The sequence below is a fragment of the Mesoplodon bidens genome, assembly GCF_964165515.1.
Source record: "Mesoplodon bidens genome assembly, chromosome: 2".
Lineage (NCBI taxonomy): Eukaryota > Metazoa > Chordata > Mammalia > Artiodactyla > Ziphiidae > Mesoplodon > Mesoplodon bidens.
Window position 1 is genome coordinate 141,190,217 of NC_138177.1, and position 25,196 is coordinate 141,215,412.

The window sequence follows — 25,196 nt, forward strand, 5'->3', positions numbered from 1 at the left end:
AAAGGAGCCGAACGCCGAGACTCGTTTTATGAGTGGCAGCCACTTTAACCAATCATCGTCAGGACATCCTTGTCTTGCCCCACCCTGCAGGCCGTCAGCAATTTCCCACAGGTGGAACCCTGCCCGCCTCCCCGGGGAAGCGCAGGAGGGTAGGTGAGTGGTTGTGATGGGGAGGGCGACTCGGAGAAGAGATTAAGGACTTCAGGCCTGAACTCGGGACAACCTTGATCGCTTACGAGCAATTGGAGCTTGCGCAGGGCACTTCCTTCTGAGACTTAAAGTCACTTGCTGTAAAAATAGCGATAGAAATGCCTAAACTAGCGCATCCGCTCAGCACCCGGCGCGCGGTGGGTACGCCGTAAATTTCCTTGCCTCTCCAGCTCTTCTCACGCGGAGCCTGAGCGGGGCCCTTGCACCACGCCGACCGCGCTGCACTGCATGCCTCCTCCCAGCGCCCAAAGTGAGTTCCTTTCCTCGGAATGTCGCGTTTCGCCTCCTGGAAGCAGGGCCAGAGCGGCGGAGGTGTACCTTGCTCCTTGCGCAGCACGTATTTATCAAATGCCCACTGAGTGTCAGGCACTGCTGAGCATCGGGTTTACACTGGTGAATAAAACAGATGTGCGATGTAGAGCGTACAGTTTAGTGGGAGATGCAGACAGAAAGCAAGTAAAGTAAATAAATAGCAATTGCAACACACACCCACACTTCATATCCCTTTTCCCCAGTTACTTTTCTCTTCAGTATTTAACACTAACATAACATGTTTTCTATTTTGATCTTATTTAATCATGCTCTCACTGGAATATAAGATCCATGAGTGCAAGGGTTTTTGTTTCTTCACTGCTGTGAAGCCTGCTCCTAGACCAGTGCCTGGCACATAGTAAATATATGTTTAATGAATGAATACATAATAACGTGATGAATAAGCAAATAGGGTACCTTCTAGAGAATGAGAAGGGGGTGGTTCAGGGAGGGCTCTGAGGGCAGGTGACCTTGAAGCAAGGCCTGAGGGTGAGGAGAGTCATCCAGGCAGAGGCAACAACATGTCAAGGCCTGGCTTCTTAGACTGAAAAGGTAGAGACTGAGAGAAGATGTGAACCTGGTCTTTAAAATTCATGACTGACGTGGCCAGCTTCTCTACTAATTTCCAAAATACTAGGGAGAGTGGGATTAGTAAAACATGGGGAAAGTAAATTTAAGGCAAAGAAGGCTAAATAACCCTCACACTGTACAGCAGTTTACAGTTAATAGGGCTCCTTCACTTACCTCACTTTATCTCTGAAAAACCTTTGGGAAGTAAGAAGTCAGCATATAGAGGGAGTCAGATCTCATTCACTCTTAATACAAACCTGGTACATAACATGCAAGAAAAATGGGTTGAACTGATGTGACACCAAGCTAGGCTGCAAGCTCTGTGAAGGTAGAGCCCATGTTTTATTAACCTCTGCTGTATCCCAGCACCTAGCACTGTGCCTGGCTCCCAGACCTTATATGTAAACTGAGTACTCACCACTCACCTGAGCCTTCCATATGCCAGGCCTGTGCATGGTGGTAGAATACAGAAAGAATAAGATACCATGCTTGCCCTCAACGGGTTCTCCACCTGCTAAGCCTTCCTGAAATCACAGAGCCAGCAGTAGAACCAGGTTTTCTTTCCTCTAAAGAGAAACCTTTCCTCTATAAGAGAAAGATTTATTGCACACAAAGGAACTACCCTTCTAAAACCAATGATAGTAAGTGGTAAGAGAATTTGGACAAGTTCTGATCAGGAGAACACTGGGCACCACACAAGGAAATTGGATTGTATCTAGTAGGCAGTGGGGAGCTATTGAAGCTTGCTAAGCAGGGGACTGTTGTGATCAGAGCTGGTGGGAGGTATGCTGATTGATGGTGTAGGGGGAGACTGGAAGCACATTGTTTGGGCCCATGGGAAGCTCCGGTGTAAATGGGTGTGGAAAGCAGGAAAAGTGGGAAAGATCTTAAAGGTTAGGGCTCCTGGGAAGTGATTGGTAACCAAGAAACAGGACTTCACTGTCTTCTAGCAGGTGTGGTGGTTTGCTCCTCCGCTTTTCCACAAGCTTGGCGCACACCTTGATTCTAGCACTTTATGCACGAATGAAGCTACTGCCCTTGGGAGGCTCCAGGGTGCCCATAAAATTCAGTGGCAGTTTGGCAAGTTAGGTCCCTGTTCTCTGCCAGCCCAGTGCCAGGCACTGGGAATTGGAGATGAAGACACTCTCCTCTGCCCTCTAGAGCATGAAATCCAGGGTGAAAGAGCAGCCTGGAGTCTTAAGAGACCAGGTATGTGCACTAACTTTACCACTCCAGCTTCCTGGCCTCAGTTTCCTCCATTGTGAAATGAGGAAGAGCATGGCCTAATTACGTACAGCTGTCGAGAGGACTGAGTGAGGCAGTGCATCTATTCTTATCCCTGTTCTTATCTGTTCAGTGGATGACTCCTCCAGGACAGAGATGAGTGTCAGCCACCTCTGTGTCCCAGCACCTCATTCAGCAGCCCCTGCCCAGTAAGTGTCTAAGAGGCAGGAATGAATAGGAGGAAATCAAGGACAGGAGCTTTTATTTTTTTAATTTTATTTATTTATATTTTTTAATTAATTTATTTATTTATTTTTGGCTGCATTGTGTCTTCATTGCTGCACGCGGGCTTACTGCAGCGAGCGGGGGCTACTCTTCACTGCCGTGCGCAGGCTTCTCATTGAGGTAGCTTCTCTTGTTGCGGAGCACCAGCTCTAGGTACATGGGCTTCAGTAGTTGTGGCACGTGGGCTCAGTAGTTGTGGCTCGTGGGCTCAGTAGTTGTGGTTCGCGGGCTCTAGAGTGCAGGCTCAGTAGTTGTGGCAAACGGGCTTAGTTGCTCCGTGGCATGTGGGATCTTCCCCAACCTGGGCTCAAACTCGTGTCCCCTGCATTGGCAGGTGGCTTCTTAACCACTGCGCCACCAGGGAAGTCCAAGACTGGAGCTTTTGGAGGAGTGATGTTTACATCAAATTATGCTCTGGGACATCAGACTTCCCCTAAGTTCTGTTCTCAGACAAGAGGGAGAGAACACCCTCTTTTACTTTGATTTGCCTGTGAATTTTTTTAAATATTTATTTATTTATTTGACTGCACCAGGTCTTAGTTGCGGCACGCAGGATCTTCATTGCTGCATGTGGGATCTTCATTGCGGTGTGCGGGATCTTTAGTTGTGGCATGTGGGATCTTTTAGTTGCAGCATGCAGAATCTAGTTCCCTGACCAGGGATCGAACCCGGGCCCCCTGCATTGGGAGCGCAGAGTCTTAACGGCTGGACCACCAGGGAAGTACCTGCCTGTGGAATTTTCAATGAATAGTTTCCTCACAGGTGAGATGACCAGGTCTATTTCTATATAAACTGTATAGTTCCACATATAAAGACAGAGAACCTTGAAAAATCCCAAACTGCCCTCACAGAAACATCTCAAAATAAATCATAACCATTTAAATTTTCCTCCCTGATCTTTCAGACAATGTTTACCTAATGGCCCTGAAACCAAGCTCCTTTCCTTCTTGCCTTCCTTTCATATAACATCCATATTTTTAAATGTACACTGTGCTAGTTCATAAAATGAATAAAAAACAGGTCTCTGCCCTCAAGGAGTTCACAGTCTCAAAAGAAGAGAAAACCACATAAACATGTAATTTCTGAACAGTGTGAAATGCTATAGGGTAGAGATTCATTCACTGGAAGAGCATTTATTGAGCATCTGCAGTGACCAGGGCTGGACCAAGTGCAGTGAGTGCTGCAGGAAGCAGGAAGCCAAGCAGGCCTTCAGAGGCTCCAGCCTGTTCTCTTCCTTTACCCCCTCATCCCTCCCTTGTTGTCAGTTACCCAGAGCTCCATCTCCAGACTCAGGTACCTAGACCTATTTAATCCAACTGGCAGCTGGATTTTGCCCTTGGATGTCCCACAGGCACTCAGTGTACCTCAAACTGAACTTAACCATTTTCCCCACTTCCTCTTTCCCCTAAAACTCAACTTCTCTTGGACCCACTATCCACCCATGGATCCAAGCCAGATACCTGGATGTCCCTTCAACCCCTCTATCCCCCTCACCTGCTCACCTCATAGCATCAGTCTCTGTGTCCTGTTAATTACTGCTTCAGGATTTCTCTAATTGACCGCGCTGTCCTCTCGTCCTCCCTGAAGCTCCCCTGGTCCAGGTCCTCATTACCTCTCACCTGGACCATCGTGACTTCCTCCTCCTCCTGTTTTCCTGTGATTGAGGAACAATATGTTCTGAAACCAGACAGAGCAGAGTTAAAGTCCCAGTGCCATCATTTGGGGACCTTTGTCACCCTGGGTAAGTTATTAAACCTCTCCAGACCCCAGTTTTCCCATCCATAAAATGACACCTCCAGGACTGGCCTTGTTGTAAAGATTCAATGAGATGCAGCAATTTGATAGGTGACTCACCAACAGGGGTGAGTGAAAGAAACCAGACACAGAAGAATGCATTCATATGATTTTGTTTAACGGTAGAAACTAAGCAAAGCTGATAAATAGTGGATAGGGTTGCAAATAAAGGTGGCACAACTAAGGAAAAGCAAGGGAATGATTGTATCGAAAGTCAGGGTGGTGGTAATGGGGAGCGGGGGTGTGATCAGGAAGGAACACAAATGTGTGGCTTCTGGGATGCCAGCAAGGTTCTTTTTACTTGAGTGAGTGGTGCTTACGAAAGGGTTCTTTTCTTTATTTTTATTTATAATTTATCTATAATTATTTATCTATAATTTATAACTTTTATAAATACTAAGTTGTACATAAATGTTGTACTTCATCATTTAAAATATTTTAAAAATTCAGTGAGATTTTCTATGTAATCTTAATCCAGCACTCCTCAGAACACACGAAGAGGTCAAGAAACCATGGTTGTCCGTTCCGATCACTGTCTCCCTCCCTCCCCAACCAGGCAGCAGATCCCAGGACTGATTCATCCCTGTCCCCAGTACTCACACAGAGCTTGGCACCTGCAGGCTTCAGGGAGAATGAGCAGAATAGAGGTGACCAGAGTATAACCACATGTTTTCCCTCTCCCAGGCTGGCAAGGGAGCAGGGCCTGGGCCTACTCTGGAAAGAGCACCCAGTTGCCCGCACCCGCTGCCTGACCAAGGCCCACTGACAATGGACAAGGGGGAGGAAGACGACGATGAGGAAGCCTGGCTGCAGCTTCGGCCGGTGGAGCCCTTGCCCTCCCAGTGCTGCGGCAGTGGCTGCTCACCCTGCGTGTTCGACCTCTACCAGCGAGACCTAGCAAGTTGGGAGGCAGCCCGAGCCAGCAAGGACAGGAGCCTGCTGAGTAGAGAAGAGACACAGGTGAGGGGGAGCAGCGTCCATCTGGCCTCAACCCTATGCAGTGTACCTGCTTGGGAAAGCTTCCTCTGACTCTGTACAGCAGAGAGAAAAGAGTGGGCTTAATGGAAGCAGACTGACCCAGGTTCAAAGCCTGGCCTTGAGCTGGTGAGTGGGGCATGGGGCAGGTGGCGAGGGGAGGTCCCAGGAGTGAATTGGGTGTGGGCATTTTACAAGAGAGGGAGATCTGTGAGTCGTGGCATTCAGAGAAGACTTCCCGGAGGAGGTAGAGGTGGGGTGGAATATTAAGGACAGTGGCCTGAGACTTGGAAGACATGAATTTGAGTCCCTGCTCATGGTGTGACCTTGTACAACTAAGTCACTACCTTCAGGCCTCAGTTTCCCCACATATAAAATAAGGATATTGGATTAGATCATCCGTTAGGTCCCATCAATTTCTAAATTGTGCAAATCTGGATTTTAGCAGGTTTGAAGGATGGGTAGGTCTTTCATACATTGGAGATGAGTGTTCTGGATAGAGGGCACAGCTTGAGCAAATAAAGACTCACAGGTAGGAAGCCGCAAGGTATTCTTGGGGGTACAGAGAAAAGTCTGGTGTCTGATGCCTGGGAGATAAAATGAGACTTGGGTCCCATCCACAGGGCCCTTGAGTGTCCAGTTAAGGACCTTGCACTTTATCCTGGGGCTGAGGGGAGCCATACAAGGCTTCAGAGCAGGGTGAGCTCAATGTAAAGCATTCTGGCATTCTTAGAGCCTGAAAGGGAAGTAAGGGAGGACTACGCTATTACAGAGAAAACTTATTGGCCTTGATAGCCTCTCCTTGCGGGGAGGATGCCCATGGATGTTTGCATGTCTCTTGAGTTCCGGCTTCTAGCTGTTGAATCTTTTCCTGTTGCAGAGCTGTCCTTCCAAGCTGAGCCCAGAGACCTTCCTAGCCTTCTGCATCAGTGCCACAGACAGACTCACTAAGGACACCTACCTTGTCCGGTTTGCATTACCTGGGAACAGCCAGCTCGGCTTGCGGCCTGGCCAGCACCTCATCCTACGGTACACTCAGGTAGTGGGAGGACCCAGGCTTTGCAGCCCTGCTCTGCCATTTGCTAGCTGTGTGGCCTAGGGCAACTTGCTTAACCTTCCTTAAACCTCCATGTGTCATCTTCAAAATAAACATAGTAATACATGACTCAGAGGGCTCTTGGAATTGAGCTAGATAATGCATTTTCATAATAAATAACAGTAACAGCAAACACTTTTTTTGCACTTAGTATCCAAGACACAGTTCTGTGTGCTCATATGTATAAGCTCATTCATTCCTCACAAAATCCTGTGTGGTAGACACCATTATCATGCCCGAGAGGAAACTGAAGTCAGAGAGGTTTAGTAACTTCCCCAAGATCACACAGGAAATGTTGGAGCCAGGATTTGAAAGCAAGCAGTGTGGCTCCAGAGCTTGTGGTATTAATCTCATATGATTAGCACCAATTGATAGAGAAGACACTGCTGTTGAAAATAAGGGAGTTGCCCGGTATCACACAGCTAATAAGGATTCAGACCCAAACAGCCCGCCTCCTGAGTTACAGCCTTCACTCCTCTGAACTTCCTTCTTCCTTCCAGCTTATTTTTGTACTCTCCTCCCACCTTGATCCCCACCTCCACCTACACAGGGACAAGGCCCTTTGGGACCTCCAGATGGAGGTGACTGCCAGGCAGTTGGCTCTCTGGGTCTGAAGCTCAGCAGAGAAATCTGAGCTGCAGACGTGGATCTGGGAATCATCCAGGTATATTGTTGTGCCTGGATGGCATTTGGGAGCATGTGGGGCATGGGAAGAGGGAAGGACGTAGGACCGAACCCTGGCAACTCCAGCATTTATGGTGTTGGCAAGAGGAGGCAGAGCCATCAAAGGAGACGGAAGGTATAGCCAGTACTTGCCTCGCACTGACCCCTGGTGTTTGTGCCCAGCTTGTTCTGGCCTGTGGCCTGGCTGACGGTCCTTAAAGGTCACTGTTGCAGTGGACAAGAGGGGCCACAGGACAGGTCACAGCCCCAAGCAACCCTCCATCCATAAGTCAGGGATGCCCAGAACTGCCTGCCTCTAGTCTGGCCCCTCTCTGTCACTCCAGTGACATTCCTAACACATGCAGCTGACCACATCCCTCCTCATTCAGCCCCCTTCTGGTACTCCACAGTGCCTCCCCAGTGACACTGTAACCCAAGGCCCCAGCCTCCTTGCCCACCAAGTTCTTGTCCACACACCCCCCAACCACCCCCATACGTGCCCCTTGTTCCAGCCCCGAGGTCCACTCGCCAGTTCCTGGCTTGCCCTACATTATCCTACCTCTAAGCTTTTGCCCAGGCTGTTCCCTCTGCCTGGAATTACTTTACTTCCTGCCCATCGTTACCTGTTAGTGGCCTCCTTGTCCTTTAAGACCTTCTGAGCTCAAGGTCTTCGGAGGTTCCCTAGGTGAGAGTGCCTGTCACTTTTACCTCTGTCATAGCAAGTGTCACAGTGCCCTTTGCATCCGAGCCATGCCATATGTTCTGTTTGTTATTTCCTTGTTTCTTCTGTAAGCATTTATTGAATATTTCTGCCCAACTTTTGATACATTGGGACAGGCCTTTTTAATCTTTGCATACCTCAAAGAAGAAAATTTTATACATAGTAGGGCTGAAGAGAGGAGTGCTTAGGTGCTCCAGGGAAGCTCTGAGTAGTGGTAAGGAACCCAGACCTGGAGGCAGACAGAGCTACAGGTGAATTCTAGCTGTGTGACCTCAGGCAGGTGACATCCCTTCTCTAAGCCTTGGTTTCCTCATTTTGGTTATTGTTTGAAATAAATGAGATACTGCATATAATATGCTTGGTGCATCATAGGCATTTACTACAACATGGCTGCTCTTATTATTACTCATGATTGTGCTCCTGCCCCCTTCTTGATAACACTGGAGGGGATTCATGCATGGGGTCAGGCTTTGGACTAGGGCACCTTTGAGGATCCTTTCACTTCTGATGCTCCTGGCATGCGGTCATGTTTGATAAATGTTAAACGCTTGTTAAATATAGTTATTTTTATCTTGATCATTCTGTGGTCGAGGAGAGGTCAGGAAAACCCCCAGTGATGTCCTAAAATAGCTCACATCATCAGTGTACTTTTTTTTTTTTAATTTATTTTGGCTGCATTGGGTCTTCTTTGCTGCACGCAGTCTTTCTCTAGTTGCAGTGAGCAGGGGCTACTCTTTGTGGCAGTGCACGGGCTTCTCATTGCAGTGGCTTCTCTTGTTGTGGAGCATGAGCTCTAGGCGCGTGGGCTTCAGTAGTTGTGGCTCGCGGGCTCTAGAGCACAGGCTCAGTAGCTGTGGTGCACTGGCTTAGTTGCTCCGTGGCATGTGGGATCTTCCCAGACCAGGGCTTGAACCCGTGTCCCCTGCATTGGCAGGTGGATTCTTAACCACTGGGCCACCAGGGAAGCCCATCAGTGTACTTTTTGCAGCACTTTTTCATCTGTGACCCCTGTGGAGCCACACAGCAGGGGCATAGACAGTTGTCCCCATTTTACAGAAGGGGCAGCTGAGGGTTTAAATGACCTGCCTGGGGTCTCACAGCCAGCACGTGGCAGTGGGGGGAGCCCAGTGCTATTTTCTTCTGCTCCATCTTAACTGCCCCTCAGTGAGGACCACTGGGGATGACTGGGCCCCCACCTTCACTTTCACCAGCCTGGCACAGATTCGGTACTCTAAGGGTTTGTTGAATGGCTGACTGCCTGACTGAGTGCTTCTCTTTCCCAGAGGGGTAGTAGATGGCTTAGAAATTCAGAGAGCCTATACGCCCATCAGCCCTGCCAACGCAAAAGGATACTTTGAAGTTTTAATCAAGGTGAGCCAACTCACACGGATGCTCTAAGAGGCTGTGGACTGGACCTCCATTTGCCAGCTTGGTCAGGGTGGGGCACTTCCCTCTGACATGGGAAAAGCCAGCGCTCACATGGGAGGAGGCTGGCTTGAGGGAAGAGCAAGGACAATGAAAGAGGCCTTTTCTCATCTCCTCCTTTCCTGGGGAAAGGAGGCTACTGGTCCACCAACAGAGGGCATGTTCCTGATAGCTTTTATGAAAAACGGGCTTGGACTGAGAAAAGTAAAGCTGTTCCTCCTCACCTTCTTCCCTATTGGTGGAGCGTAAGCACTGAGCCGGGAAAAGGGGAACCAAGTCATGTGCACCTACTGTGTGCTGGGCACGGGTGTCCAGGGAGAGTCAGACACGGCGCCCGCCCTCAGGCAGGGGCCAGACTGGGACAGTACAAGGTGGTAGATGCTGTGACAGGAGGCCCCAACCCAACTCGGGGCAGCTGGGGCTGCAGGGAAGGTGAGCTGGGCTTCCCAGAGGAAGCTGTGTGTCTGAGCTCTATGTTTAAGCTCAGGAGTGGGAAGGAAGCTCTGAGTGCTGTATCAGCACGTACAGCGGCAAAGGAGGCATGATTTGGGGAACTGTTAGTCATTTGTCCTGGAACACTTTTGTAGGCAAAAGATGGGACATGGAGGACCTTGGGGGCCAAAGTAACCTGAAATCATCTCGCAGGTGGGTTGGCAGGGGTCAGGGCGTTTGAGTTGGGCCTTGAGGAAGGAATACAAGTTAGCAGTGGCATTCCGGGGGGACGGATAACCGAAGGCAGGGAGGAGTGAAATAGAGCAGGGTCTTCTGGGAACTGTACCCAGTCTGAATGGCGGGAGGAGAGTTGCTTGTAGGGGCAGCCGAGATGGGTGGGGAAATTGGCAGAGGTGAGATGAACAAAGTGGGCTGGATGCAAAATATCCCAGAGACCCAAGGAATAGGCAACAAATGTATAAGACGTCATGAAGTTCCAATTACGTGCAAAAATAATTAGGTTGAACTACATGAAATTGCTGACATGCTAACATTTTTGACTTACAGAAACAGCAGTTTCATGTGGGTCAGCCTAATACATAGCTCTAGATCATTTCCCAAATGGAATCCTAGGGAACACCTATATTTAGGAATAGTTTTCACATTCTTTGTCTCCCTTGTAGGACAGGAATTATCCTCATTTCACTGATAAGCAAACTGAGGCTCCAGGAGGGCCTGAGACTCCCCAGGTAGTAAGAAGTACAGCTGGTAGGTGAACCCTGGCCTTCTGACTCCTGGTCCCCAGCACCGTCTCTGGCTCCCAACCATCCCCGCCTGCCTTCAGAGCTGGAGTATTTATTCCCTCACACATAAGCTTGGATGGGATCCCTTTTCCACGCAACTGTTTGTCTGGGAGATTCCACAAATCCTCTCCAAATGGCCTGCTTCCCCAAGCTGCTTGTCTGGGTGTGTTTCTATTGAAAGGATAAGCCTGGAGACAGTTCTTCAGGGCAGCTGGATCTGTCCCAGCTGCAAGGCTGATTTTCTCCTTCATTTACCGGAAAGCCTCTCTTTAGAGAGATGCTTAATTATCCCTAAGCCGCTGGCTGGGAAGATCTGGAAATGTCTTTGCAAATTGGGAAGGCAGGCGGGTTTTGTAAGGTTTACCCTCCCATGTAGATGGGAAGGAGGAGCTCTCATTTCTCTGGCACCTTCTGGGCACCAGGTACTGCTTCTAGCTCTTTATTTTAATTATCTCATTTCAACCTCATAATCACCCTGCAGAGTAGATCATATTCTCCCCACTTTACAGATGAAGAAACTGAAGCCCAGAGAGATGATGTCATTGTCCCAAGGTCCCTAGGGTAATATGATCTCAAGTGGAAGAACAAGTTCAGTGTCAGTTCTGTTTAACAAGTGTGTATTGAGCATTTACTCTGTGCCAGGCTCCGTGTGGGTGCCAGAGGCACAGAAAAATCCTTCCTTTCTCCTTGAGTGCTATCTGTGCCATAGGGCCACTAAGGCCACCCCTGGGGCTGTGCCTCCCTGAGACTGGGGCCACAAAACAAGGTGTGCGCTGAAATATAGCCTCCAGCAACTTAGGAGAAAAACTGTAGCCTCCTCCCCAGACCTCTTCAGGTAAGCGGAAGACTTCCCTTGCTTTATGCATGTGGTGCCCAAGGAAGGCAGGGATGGTACCAGAAGTAGCTGTGGGTGCTTAAAAGCATGTCTGGTGACCAAAGCCCAGTCTCTCCTTCAAGCCTGGTTATAATTTCTCCAGACACCCTTCCTGGGCTGTCTCACCCCTGACCATACCACACCTGATGCCCAGAATTCTCTCTGCCCTCCTTCCCGCATCCCCAGTGAGTTTGAGTCTACCCAGTCTTCAAGGTCCAGCTTAGCTTCCCCCTCCAGGAAGCTGTCCTCGATCCCAGTCCATTGGAAGTGACCGCAATTCCTCAGGGCTCTCCTAGCACTTCATCCTTCTCACGGGGGGTTGGGTAGTCTCTACCTTGTATATGTCTGAGACTTAGGTCCCTCTTAGATTGTGAGCTCCTTAGAGGGAGGGCCTGAATCTGGATTCATTCATTCATTCATTCATTCAGATGTTTAAGTCCTTTCCATGATTCAGGCACTGGCTGCCTCCATGGAGCTTAAGGTCCAGCTGTCTCCCCTGCAGCCCCAGCACGGTGTCTGACACAGAGTCAGGGCAGTGTGCACTTCCCCCATGGAGGAATCCCCTCCACAATCTTCACTTTTTTCATCCAGCCAGAAGACAGTACAGGGATATGCAGAGATTGCAAACGAGGCGGACTCTAGCCCAAAAATATATTTGGTCTTGGCCTGCACAGTGTTTTAAAATTTTGAATTAATTGCCAACATTTCAAAAATGGGAAAATTTTCACAAAAATATGGATTTCCTGCTCCTCTTAGAGAATCAGAAGATCTGGCATCGCTGGCCCCACGGACTGTGTACTGGAATTTGCAGAGTGGTTTCCTCCTTTAGAAAGAGTATTCACTCACCAATTTATTGTAGTCCCCACTGCTCGCTCTTGTCTCCCTGACGCTGAGACTGTTAGTTGCCATCAGTCATCTCATACCCAGTTCTTCACTCAGTTATCTTACCCACATGGCCATTGTAGTTATTTAGTTTGAGACCTCTGTAGTTAAGGCCATAGGTCTTATGGATTCTCATCCCAGTCTTGCCATTTACCTTCTGTGTAAGCTTCTTGGCCTCATCTGAAAACGGGGAACGACAGTACCAACTTCATGGATAATTAGGATTAAATGAGACAACACGTGTAAAGCACTGGGAGTGCAGGAAGGGCTCCACTTTCGAGGCTGATGTGGTTTGTATTGACAACATGTGCCTGTCTTAATGAGGTCTCCCTTCGTTTCCTCCCAGTGCTACCAGACAGGGCTGATGTCCCAGTATGTGGAGTCCTGGAAAGCAGGAGACATGGCTTTCTGGCGAGGACCTTTCGGAGGCTTCTTCTATAAACCAAACCAGGTCAGTGCCCGCACTGAGTCCTCAGGAGACCCCTCCCAGCTTAGCTTCCAGGAATGTGGTTCTCATGTTTCAGGTCATAGAATCTCACTGTGCCATTCTTCTTGAGCCCAAACCTAATCCCAAGAGTATCCTTGGGGTTGGACATGGGAGGAGATGGGAATAGGCGCTAAGAAACAAAACTTGCCTGCCCGTGTTCCAGAACCATCCTTGCCTGCCCATTGCTTGGAAAAATTCAGACTGTGAGCTAGGTATTTAGGGCCCTTATGCCATCTGACTCTCAGATATCTTTCCAGTTTCACATTCCATTTACAAGACTATGAGACCACTCCCTAAATATACCCTGTGGCTCACTGCTTGGGAACCCCCTGCTTCCCAACCCAAAGGCTCTTCCCCTCATCTTCACGGCATGTTCACATCCTCCCCTGACATTCCCAGGAAGAATCAGTAATTTCTCATCAGTTGGTGCATATCTGGAAAGCAGTTTGACAATATGCACCGGGAGTCTTAGGAATCTTCACACCCTTGACCCAGTGCTTCCACTTCTGAAGTCTGTCCTATGGAAAGAATCCTAAATGCTGCCTCTTGCACGTGTTCATTGCGGCTTTATTTATAATAGCAAGAAATTGGAGACAACTGAACATCCAGCAACAGAACAGTTAAGTACACTGGGTTACAGATACGTGATAGACTATTATCTTGGATTTTAAAATTATGTTTATAAATGATGTTAATGCTTAAGCTGTAAGATCAAGTGACAAACACTAGGTAAACTGAATATACAACGTTAGGAAACTAAGTTAAATTGCACAGAAAAAATATATATATTTTTAAAGAATTCCTTTTCTTTCTTTCTTTTTTTTTTTTTTTTTTCTGGCCACACTGCATGGCATGCAGGATCTTAGTTCCCCGACCAGGGATTGAACCCAGGCCCCCTGCAGTGGAAGTGCAGAGTCTTAACCACTGGACCACCAGGGAAGTCCCCAGAAAAAATATCTTTGAAAAAAAAGCAATAAAATGTTAGCAGCTCTGGGTAGTGGAATTATGGGTGATTTTTATTTTCTTCATTATGTTTTCCAAATTATCCATAATGCGTACCTATTACCTTTATAATTAGGAAAACAAAGCAAAACAAAAACAAATGGAAAAGAATGAATCATTTTTCCTCTCCATTCTTTTTTGTTTAATTGAAGTACAGTTGATTTACAATGTTGTGTTAGTTTCAAGTGTACAGCAAAGTGATTCAGTTATACATACATATATATGTGTGTATACACACACACACACACACACACAGATACACACATACATCTATTCTATTTCAGATTCTTTTCCCTTATAGGTTATTACGAAGTACTGAGTATAGTTCCCTGTGATATACAGCAGGTCCTTGTTATCTATTTTATATATGGTAGTGTATATATATTAATCCCAAACTCCTAATTTATCCCTCCTCTCCCTTCCCCTGTGGTAACCATAAGTTTGTTTTCTATGTCTGTGGGTCCATTCTTTTTGTTTAACTTAAAAATAGCTTTTATTGGTATTTTCCTTACTACAAATGCAGTACCTATTCATTACCAAAAAAAATTTCAGCAGATATAAAGAAGCTAAAAGAGACTTCCCTGGTGGTCCAGTGGTTAAGACTCTGCACTTCCACTGCAGGGGGCACGGGTTCGATCCCTGGTCGGGGAAGTTCCACAAGCTGCCTGGTACAGGCAAAAAAAAAATTTTTTTTAATAAAAAAAATAAAGAAAGAAGCTAAAAAAAGAAATAAAGAATACCTGCAGGCCATCTTCCTGGACATACCAGTCTTACTACCTTGGCATCCACAGACCCCACTGGAAAGCCCTGCACTTCCTGTCTGGGAGGGTGTAGGGCCCAGCCATGAGGGAAGAGACATGGTGTGTCACACATGAACACTTGGCCGCTGAAACTGTGGCTAAGGCTTGGCTCTGCTCCTGTGAGGATGCTGGGATGCAGCCCAGGCTTGCCACTCTGCAGCCATCTTCAATGCAGATGGATCGCGTCAGCCTCAGACTGATACATTAGAATCTGTCTTGCATTCATCCCACAGACTTTCACAGGTATTCACCCAGGGCCAGGCCAGTGCTGGACCCTGGGGGCTCAGAGATGGGTCAGATGAGTCCTGTCCTCCAGAAGCTCACAGTCTGATGGGGAGACAGGCGCACAGATAAATGACAACACAGTGTGACAAGTGTGAAGAGGGATGCACAGAGGGCTGTGGGAACACAAGAAGGACCCCTCACCTGCCCCTGGCTCAGGGAGGGCTCCCCAGAGGAGAGCCTGAGCAGTGATGGGAGAAAGGGGGAGCGTGGCACACCCGTGACTGGGAGGCTGGGAGAGCATGAACACAGGACAGGATGATGGGCTAGCGGTAGGGCTCAGTGAGGGAAGGAATCTAAGTGTATTAAGCCCCAGGCTCCATACCAGGCACTTGATTATTTTTTTAATTTTATTTTAGAATTTTATTTTATGTAGTCGGGTTTTTTGGCTGCGTTGGGTCTTTGTTGCTGCACGTGGGCTTTCTCTCTAGTTGCGGTGAGCGGGGGCTACTCTTCGTTGCAGTGCAGTGGCTTCTCTTGTTGCAGAGCATGGGCTCTGGGTGCGCGGGCTTCAGTAGTTGCGGCATGCGGGCTCAGTAGTTGTGGCTCGTGGGCTCTAGAGCACAGGCTCAGTAGTTGTGGCGCACGGGCTTAGTTGCTCCGTGACATGTGGGATCCTCCTGGACCAGGGATCGAACCTGTGTCCCCTGCACTGGAAGGCAGATTCTTAACCACTGCACCACCAGGGAAGTCCCATACCAGGTACTTTATGTCATCTCTTTAATCCTCATGACAGTTCTGAGATAGGTGCTATTCTGGGGAGGTGCTGTTATTTTTTTACCAGTGAAGAACCCAAGGCTCAGAGAGGTGAAAGATCATGCCCAGATCGCATGACTGGGGGTTTACCTGCAGATCTGCCCGACTCCTGATAGTCCAGGAAGCATTCCATGCAGTAGTGTGGTGTGCAGTGGCTGTCACTAAAGCTGGTGGACACTCAGACTGCGCACAGAGGCCTAATCTCTAGAAAGATGTCAGTGAATACCTCACTGTGCGGGTCAGGCACTGACCTTCTAGGCACTGATCTTAAAGAGGCCTAGAGCCAGGAAACAGGTTCGGTGATGGGGAGCTGATGGAGCAGGTGCCTCTTGGGAGCTCACTTTGATTGCCTGGCTCTCTGTGCCAGGCACTGAGGTATAGTATCGCATTTAGTCTAGAGATGAGCAGGCTCAAGGTCCAAGCCAGGGGCCTCCGATCTCTGCAGGGTTGCCCTGGGGCAGAGGAAGCAGCCCGGAGGGCAGGGCTGGGATGGGGGTGGGAGGGCAAAGCTTTGGTGGGAACAGGTGTCAGCTCAGTGTCAGGTGGGAAGCCTTCCCTGGCAAGGGGAGTCAGTCTGTAATGGAGCAGACTTCCTTGGGAGGTAGTGGACTACCTATCAGCAGCAGTATGTAAGCAGAGTCCTGTGGGGATGCTTTAGAAGGCAGCCAAGCCACTTGCAGGATGACTGCACCATCATGTTCCCTTTCAGCCTCCAGATTCCATGATTTCTGTTCCATAGACCTCATAAGCTGTAGCCTTTCACGGGCAAGGATGGTTTTCTGGAGGAGGTAGAGAGGCGAACTCAGATGGGTGGGACACCCAGGAAGGGCAGTGCCATCCAGTTCAAGCAAGCCCAAGAAAAGCCCCCATAGTGGATGGCTGGGGTCAGACCCCTTCCCAGCCCACCCCTGTCATGTACCGTCCTGTTCCCTAGTATGGTGAGCTCCTCATGCTGGCTGCCGGCACCGGCCTGGCCCCCATGGTGCCCATCCTGCAGAGCATCACAGACAACGCAGAGGATGAGACCTTCATCACCCTGGTCGGCTGCTTTAAGACCTTTGAGGGCATCTACCTGAAAACCTTCCTCCGGGAGCAGGCTCGTTTCTGGAATGTCCGCACCTTCTTTGTACTCAGCCAGGTGAGCCCAGGGGAATGATTTCCTTCCCTGATTGAGACACTCCTGTCCCCTGCACCCATCTTGAGGACATGCTGTGGGCTCTCTGCCCTGTGCCGTAATAGTCATTCCTGCCACTGGTGGAGCCCCCAGTGTGTGCCTGGCAAGGAAGGCAGGTGTTGCCGTGTTCATTATGCAGATGAGGAAACTGATGCTCTGAGGTGAAGGCACGAGCTAGCGTCATGCTGCCAGACAGGGTGAAGCCAGGATATGAACCCGAGGCTGTCTGCTTCCAGAGCGCCAGCTCTCACCCACCATGCTTTGCTGCCTGCCATCCACCCTCTGGCATCCTCTGTTGTATGGGCGGGGGGCCTGGTTGTAGAATCAGTGGGCCAGGCACAGACGTCCTCTGGCTGTGACAGCTCCTTGAGGCAGGGACCACGTGTCTGGATCACCACGCTCTCAATGCTTTGCACAGCACCAGGCGTGGAGTAGGCACTCACCCCAGCAATGGCTGGTGGAGTAAACCGGATCCAGTTCACTGCATTTGTTAGGGTCTTTTCCACATCACTTTGTTCCCGCCTGGGAACAAAGCTGCTTTCAAATCCTCCAAGTTACAGCCACTCTAGCTGCAAGCGGCTTTGCCTCCTGAGCCCTCTTCCCTCTGGTTCCCCATCCCCTCCATTCATTCAAGCCACCCCTCTGGGCCCTCCCCACAGGGCTGCAGTGTGGAGAGCTGTCTTGCCCCTACCTCAAGCCAGGCCCTCAGCTACCTTTGTTCACTGGCCTTCGCCTAGTCTGTAGCTTTATTTCTCTTTCCTGTACGCCCTGGGTTGAGGTTCCCTGCTGGTGCCTCCCCTCCATTCTCTTGGTCAGGGTCAGCCTCATTGCCCTGTACTTTGGAGCACCCTTGTCATCAGTTTCCTCTTGAGACAGCTTTAGAGTGTCCCTAAAGACTTACATGATCCTCGACGTTGTGGCTGGGTTGGGGAGGGTGTCAGGAAACCAGAGGTCCTGAGGTCCCCAGGGGCCAGAGTCCACAGGCCTGTGCACGGGGCAGAATGCTCAGTGGCATGAACACCGAGGGGGTCGTGCTTGGTGAACATTAGCAGCGACAGCAGTGCCCAAGGTCAGGGATGAAGCAGAGGGCTAAGGTACAGCCGAGGGGAGAGGGGCAAGGGAAGGGCCACTCCTGCCGGGAGCACGCTCAGCCCTGCCTAAGAGCTGGTCGGGGAAGATGGCAGGAAGGCAGGCACCTGGCAGAATTTCCCTGGCTGTTGGCCAGCCTCTCTTTCCCCCACCACGTGCCAGGTGCCAGGGATTTAAAAACGAAAATGGGACATCCCTGGCGGTCCAGTGGTTAAGATTCTGTGCTTCCACTGCAGGGGATGGGGGTTCAATGCCTGGTCAGGGAACTAAGATCCCACATGCCACACAGGGCGGCCAAAAGAAAAATTTTTTTATAAATAAATAAAAATAAAAATGAAGATGACCTCTTACTGCCCTCCAGGTGCTCATCTATATATGTGGAGACAGCCACAGAGATGGCTGACAAGGGCTCCCCTTCATCGAGCACTTTCTCTGTGCCTAGCACTGTTCTAAGCACTTTATGTGTACTAACTCATTTAATCCCCACCACAATCTTAGGAGGCTTATACTGCCATCATGGCCTTTTAATAGATGTGGAAACTGACACACAGAGAGGTTAAGAACCTTGCCCAAGGTAACACAGCAACTTGGTGGCGAGGCCATTCTCTTATTGCTTGTCAGTGTAAGACAGCACAGGGATAGGTGCTGTGGAGGGTGTTCAGGGTGCTGGAGGCAAGCAGAGAGGGCTTCACAGAGGAGATGGCATTTGAGCCCGAGCTTGAGGGCAGAGTTAAAGTTCACCAGCAAGAGGGGACCTTCTACCCTGGGCCGGGGCTTTGATGAGGCCAGTGCCCTGGGGTTGGGCAGGCGAGTGGGCTGGCTTTCAATAGCCGGGGAAGGTGAGGGATGATGGGGTGAGAGGTGCCTCCTGCCTGTCCGTGCTTCCTCCACTCTGGGTGCTGCCTGGGCCATAGCAACAGCATCATCAAGGGTCTCCCTGCTCCAGCCACTCCTTGACGATTTGTCCTTCATCCTGCAGCCGGAAGGGCAGCTCTGACCACATCACTGCCCTGCTGCCTGTCCTTCCCTAGCTCCCCACCGCTCTCAAGACTATGTGCCAGCCCTCCATGGCCTCACCTTCTGGCCCACTCCCGCTGCATGCTGCGTTCTGGTGTCACTGGTCTGCCTGTGGTCGCAAGTGCCCTGTGCTTTTCTGGCTCCTGGGTCTTTGCTCATACAGTTCCCCCTGCCAGGCACACTTTTTCCCACTTCTTCACCTAACACCCACTCATCCCTCGCATCTCTCTGCTAAGGTGTAATCCCATCCTGGGAACTTGCCCTGAGCCTCCAGGCTGGTGTAGATGTTTCTGCTGTCACGGCCCAGGCTCTGCTTCCTAGCACCCACCCCACTGCGTCATCATTGTTTATGGGTCCCCTCCCCACTTGAGCAGCAATCAGACCCCATGCATCTCTGGGTGCACAGTCAAGGTCAGCTGCACTGAACCTAACTGGCCTGGGGGCATTGGGAAGGAGGGGCAAGGCCAACGGGCCCTACTCGTTCCTGCCCTCGAGGGCCCACTGGGCAGGTCAGAGCACGAAGGGCACGCAAGAAGATGCAGATCATCAGAGAGTGTCCCCTGTCAGCAGCACAGCACTGTCCTCAGAGGCCCTCGGGGTCTGATGAGCTCTGTGAGTGAACCTGAGATTCGAGGCCTGCATTCATGGAGCCTCTCAGTGCTTCCCCATCCGCTGTGCTCATCTCAGTAGCTCAGAGAGGTCATGGCTCCTCACCAGAAAATGGTGGCAAAGCTTGGATTCCAACCCCAAACCCTCTCTCTCCATCCTGTCTCGCTGCTTGGTCCCAGGAACCAGAAGTTCATCTCAATAGGGTCTGCAGAGGTGGTAGTTCTGTTCTGTTGGGGGTTTTGTTTTGTTTTTGGATGCTGGTTACATGGTTTCTTCTCTTTGTTAAAATTCTCCAAACTATATAAACGTTACGATTTTTATACGTATATTATACTCCAATAAAATGTTTACTTAAAAGATACTCTTCCAAGTAGTGGAGATTTTCTTTTGTGGCCCTGGGAATGAAAGCCACAAGTTAAGTCTAGAGGGGCAGAAAGAGAAGGCGCCTGGGGCATGGCACACCCCCAGAATACTACCTCTAGCCTTTTCATGTGAGAGAAATAAACCCTTCTCTTGGTTAGGGCACTGCAGCCCGGGATCTCTGATACACACAGCCAGATGGGGCCAGGAACCCTGTCTGTTTAGGGCAGCTGCCGTATCCCCATTACCTAGCACCGGGCCAGGCACAGAGTCACTCAGTAAACATTTGTTAACTCAACAAGCTAATTGAAATCTTAAATGAACAAAAGTTATGCTCCAAGGGTGATGGTGATGGATAACCTTGGAAAGATGCTAGGAGACCCACAGTCATGGTGAGAAAACATTCCCCCCAGAGTGACAGGTGCAGGGGCCCCAGGTTCTGGTCCTGCTGCCCCTGCATCATTGTGTGCCCTGAGAGGCATCCCTCCTCCCTGTGCATCAGCTGTTGTGGAGGATAACTACCTACCCACAGGCTTCTGTGAGGGTGATTTGAGTCCCAGTGTGAGGAAGTGCCTGGCCCGTGGTGGGGTTGGGTGAAGGTTGGTTTCCCACCCCCTCTGCCTCAGTGTCCTTGTTGGCCAGAGAGGAGCTGACCATGTGAACTCTGAGGACCCCCCGTAGTCACCCCCACTGTTTCTCATCCTCCCAGGAGAACTCCCTAGAGCAGCTACCCTGGAGTTACCGGGACAAGACCCACTTTGGCCGCCTGGGCCAGGACCTGATTGAAGAGCTGGTTGGCTCCTGTCGGAGAAAGCCGTTTGCATTGGTCTGTGGCTCAGCTGAGTTTACCAAGGACGTGGCTGGGTACTTGCTGAGCGCAGGCCTGGCCGAGGACTCCTACTTCCTCTTCTAAGCCTGGCCTCCCTTCTAAAGCTCAGGCCAGGGGCCTGGCACTGGGACGCAGGAAGGGACACAGACTGGAATCCAAAGACATGAATGGAAGACTGCTGCTAACTTTCCAGGTGACCTGGGACAAATGTCTTTACCTCTGCGCACCTCCGTTTCTCATCCACCCCACGCGGTTCCTGACTTCCTCAAGCAGGCATCCTACTGAGAGGAGGCAGATGGAGCTGTAGGAACCTTGCGGAGGAGAGTATCAGGCCGGGAGTCAGGGAGCACTCCTTGGAGGGAGCCAGGTCCTGGCTGGGTAGGAGTTGGCAGGAGAAGGACTAGCAGGGGGTTTCCTGGTTCCTCAGCTTCAAGGGTTTGAGAGGGGCTCCCACTGGGCCCTGCCCTTTAATGCCTGTGCCAAAGCCTGCTTTCCCCGGAGATGTGTGTCTCTTGTGACCTCAGGGCTGGCTCAGATGAGGTGCTCACTGGTTAGGGAATGACCATAGCAGAGGCTAGAGGAAGCACTTGCTGTATGTACCTCCAGTGCCGTGAGCCTGACACAATGAAGGTCGTGGGTTCTGTGACCTCGCCATGTCTCAGAACAAGGTGGGGCCCTAGATTACCTTTGTTTTGGCACCAGGTCTTTTATGCTGCAAAAGGCTTCACTCTCAGTCTCCTTTTCCTGGCTCAAGAGCCCAGCCTAGAGTCCTTTCCCCAGCAAAAGAGCCGTGAAAGCAAATGCCCCTCCCTCCTGCAGGCAGCCAGCTCAGCCATACCTTCAGCTGCAGCGCCCTGGTGATGGTTGCTATGGAGATCTAAAGATAGAGCAGGAGTCCGGAGACCTGGGTCCTTCTCCCTGCTGTGCCCACTGAGCTGCTGCTGTTTCTGAGGCACCCACCCCTCCCCTCCACACCCCACCCCCTCCGTCCTCCATGGGGCATGCCCTCCACAGGGGACTTAGCAATCCTGGACAGCACACTGCAGTTAATGAATTCTGCTTTCTGTAGCCTGTGCTCCAGTATGCTGCACCAGCTCAGGCTGGCTACAGGCAGTCCCAGAGTTGGAATATTAAGCCATGGAATCTCAGAATCAAAGAACCATAGAACCATAGAGTTGGAATTTTACAGTCATAGAATCACAGCCCTCATCATATCAGAGGTTAAAGCTCAGGACTCCAAAAAGCATACCATCTACCAGACTCATTGTATCAATGGGGAAACCAAGGCCCAGCGAGGCCATGTGACCTGCCCAAGGTAAAACAGTTCATGGCAAGGCCAGTGTCAGAAGCCAGGTCTCTAATGTCAGCCCTGTCCTCAGAGTTCTGTACCGGTGATTTTTAAACTGGGCTCTGCAGGACACTACAGTTCCCAGCACGACAGCAGTGAAGGAATGGCCAGGTGGGATCTCCAGGCCCCCTTCCGACCAGAACAGTTTTGTTTTTATCCCATTTATATCTTGGCGCTTGGAGTCATTTTCATTTGTGAAACAGGGTTTTCCTGCACTGCCCCAAAAGTTGCAACAAATCTCCTTGCTGTGCCATGTTCAATAAATAATTATGGCAAGCAGTTGGGGGATGGTGCCAAAGGTTTCAAACCAAGTTTCACAGACAGAATTCCATGGTCAAATAGATGTGGGGAATACTGCATGTGACCTTCACCAGGAATCACGTGCACACGAGCATATTAAAGGCTCTGAAAAGTACAGTGGTGAAGAAACGTTTTTCATTTTGTTTAACCCAGAGTTTCCCAAGCTTATTTAATTAGAGAACACTTTGAGACCAGCATTCCATGGGCTACTTCAGGAAATGCTGGTCTGTTGCAAAGCCTCTTTCCAGCATAGCATAATCAGTGGGGAGGCCCTTCCTTGAGAGGCAGAGGTCCCGAGCAGGAACTGTGATTTCATTCGGCCTCTCCTGTGACTTGAGCAAGGCACTTTCTTTCTCAGGGCCTCTGAATCTATGCATCTTCCTCCACCCTTTCTTCTCCCTCAGTTAGTACGTCCTATTGATTCTACTCACAAATACTCCTGGAGGGCCTGTTAGGAGCCAGACTCTTAGGCACTGAGGGAAGAACAATGAACAAGGTGGGTACGGTTCTGGGAAGCTCCATTGGGGAGCTTATAGTCCGACAAGGAAGGCAGAAATTAAAGTTGTAATTCTAAAAGGGATGAGTGTGCTAAAAAGGGAAGTATGGAGCGCTAGGAGAATAGATGGCAATGCTCCAGCCTGGCCTAGGGGAGGCCAGGACACACCACTGCACTGAGGGTAGAGGCCTCTCACTCATAGTTAGGGGTGGTAGGTGGTCCCCACTTAGGGAGTGACGGGTCTGGGGCAGTTCTTGTATGTCTGTCTTCTCCCATTTTAGATATCTGATGTTTAGCTATTACTAACCAGTGATAACCAACAGCCCCTCTTACCCTGGAATGTGTCACCCTCCCCTTCCCCTCATTCTGTGTGGGATCTCTGCGGTCTAGATGCTGGTGGGGTTCCGTATGGGACATTGGTGAAGACCCAGCCACGCCCTGGGTGCCAAGATGCCGAAGGGCTCATACCATCCAGAAACTTGAGAGCTCATGGCTGGGTCCTGTGCCTCGAAAGACGATAAGTGAGTCCAAGAAGGGGACTAGGTGGAGTGTGTGAGCACGAGCCTCTTTGACTCAGGGTGAGGTTCCCAGCTCAGGGTGAGCTGGCCCGTTCCTCCCATCTCTCCTGGTGATGCTGTCAGGGTGTTGGTGGCAAAATCAATGGCTGCCTTGGTTCCGCCCTCATCATGTTTTGCCTGCAGCATTCCCATCCTCAGCCTCCAACCTCCGGCCTCTCCCCTACACCCCCTTTCACACTGTGGCCAGACCCATTTTTTTAAATTGTAGTGATAACACTGTGTTGGCCAAAAAGTTCATATGGGTTTTTCCGTAAGATGTTATGGAAAAACCGGAACGAACTTTTTGGCCAACCCAATACTTAACATGAGATCTACCCTCATAACAAATTTCTAAGTGTAGGATAGTTGTTGAGTGTGAGTACCGTGTTGCAGCTCTCCAGAGCTTATTCAGACTGCTTCTTCTAACACGCAGACCTGAGCCTATCACTCCCTTGCTTAAATCCTTCATGGCTCCCTGCTGCCCTCAGGGTACAGCATCGTGGCTCTGCTTACCTCTCCAGGCTCATTTTGTCTTACTACCCCTCCCCTCAACTCCTGTGTTCCAAGCACGTTCTCTCACGTCCTTCAGTCCCTTCACATCTGCTGCTCCCTCTGCCTGGGCCAGCCTTCCACCCTCCCATCTTCCGCTCGCCTAAGCCTCCTTGTCTTTAGAGGACTTAGCTTAGTGTCATTGCCTCTCGGAAGCCTTGCCTGCCTCTATACTCCAGGCTAGATTACTGAGCAGAATCTTGCGCGTTCTTCTGTTGCTGCACCCATCAAACTGTCTCTTATGCATGTGAGCACATCAGGGGTCGTCCTTGTTCATTGTGTCCCCAGCGTGGAAGGGTGCTCAGTACATCCTGGATGTCAAACACCTGAATGATAAACAGCTAACATTTCATGGAGTCCTTTACAGGTTGCAAAAGGCTTTTCACCTACATTGAGGCATGCAATCGTCACCAAAATGCATGCTATTTTATTACCCCAATTTACTGATGAGGAATAAGCTTTTGAGACATTAAACAATTCTCCAAGGTCACACAGGGGCACATGCTGCAATTGTTATAAAGGCTGTATGTGACACAAGGGTGCACCAGGAGACGTGTATAAAGACTTTGACTGCTGTACTGTTTGAAACCGCAAAGAATGGAAACTACCTGTATGTTCATTGGTAAGAAAATGGAGAAATGCACTGCTCTCTGTAGACTCAGTGGAATACCATACAGCAGTTAAAGTGAGTAAACTAGATTTACATGTATCAACATAGACTAAATCCTAAAAACATAATGATTGAGTGAAAACCAAATTGTAAAAGGAAAGGTACAGTAAGATAGCCATATTTGGAAAGTTTAAAAACACAAAATAATACCAAATGCTCAGGAAGGAGATTCACCAGCTTCAAGGATAGTGGTGACCTCTGACAGAGAGAAGGGAGGGGGATGGGATGGGATGAGGGCTTTTATCTGTGTCACTTTACTATAAAAATATTTGAAATGAATACAGCAAAGTATGATCATCTGGTAAATCTGGGTGATGGGTGCACCGTTGTCTGCTTTATTAATGTTCTATCTTTTTCTGTGTTTGAAATAGTTCCATAATTAGAGATTTGTTAAAATAAGATTAAATATGCCTGGTCAAAGTACTTCAGAAACTAGAGGCTTAAAAACGTTCATTCCTTCTCTCCCACCTCAGGATAGGCTGTGCCCTTTTATGCCTCCAAGCTTTTCAGTCTTTCATTTGAAACTACTGCGAGTACCTACCGTGTGCCCTGATTAGTCACAACAGTCAATAGTATAAACCATGCCCAGCACCCATAGCTTACAT

The 25,196-nt window shown here is 49.7% G+C and overlaps 1 protein-coding gene across 8 annotated transcripts; it reads left to right on the forward strand.

Annotated features, from left to right (window-relative positions):
* The first annotated feature begins 116 nt into the window (after positions 1–116).
* CYB5RL (cytochrome b5 reductase like) lies at positions 117–24,761 on the forward strand. Of its 8 annotated transcripts, XM_081222970.1 has the most exons (10): positions 437–460; positions 2,676–2,754; positions 3,229–3,363; positions 4,189–4,342; positions 5,080–5,355; positions 6,251–6,399; positions 9,134–9,221; positions 12,613–12,717; positions 16,528–16,731; positions 20,552–24,761. In XM_081222970.1, exons 5-10 carry the CDS (start codon positions 5,164–5,166, stop codon positions 20,753–20,755), a joined length of 942 nt encoding a protein of 313 aa, XP_081079096.1. In that variant the 5' UTR covers positions 437–460; positions 2,676–2,754; positions 3,229–3,363; positions 4,189–4,342; positions 5,080–5,163; the 3' UTR covers positions 20,756–24,761. The 8 variants fall into 8 exon arrangements, with proteins under 8 accessions (XP_081079101.1, XP_081079097.1, XP_081079098.1 ...); XM_081222971.1 differs by lacking the exons at positions 437–460; positions 2,676–2,754 and adding an exon at positions 125–153; XM_081222972.1 differs by lacking the exons at positions 437–460; positions 2,676–2,754 and adding an exon at positions 126–149.
* The last annotated feature ends 435 nt before the right edge of the window (positions 24,762–25,196 follow it).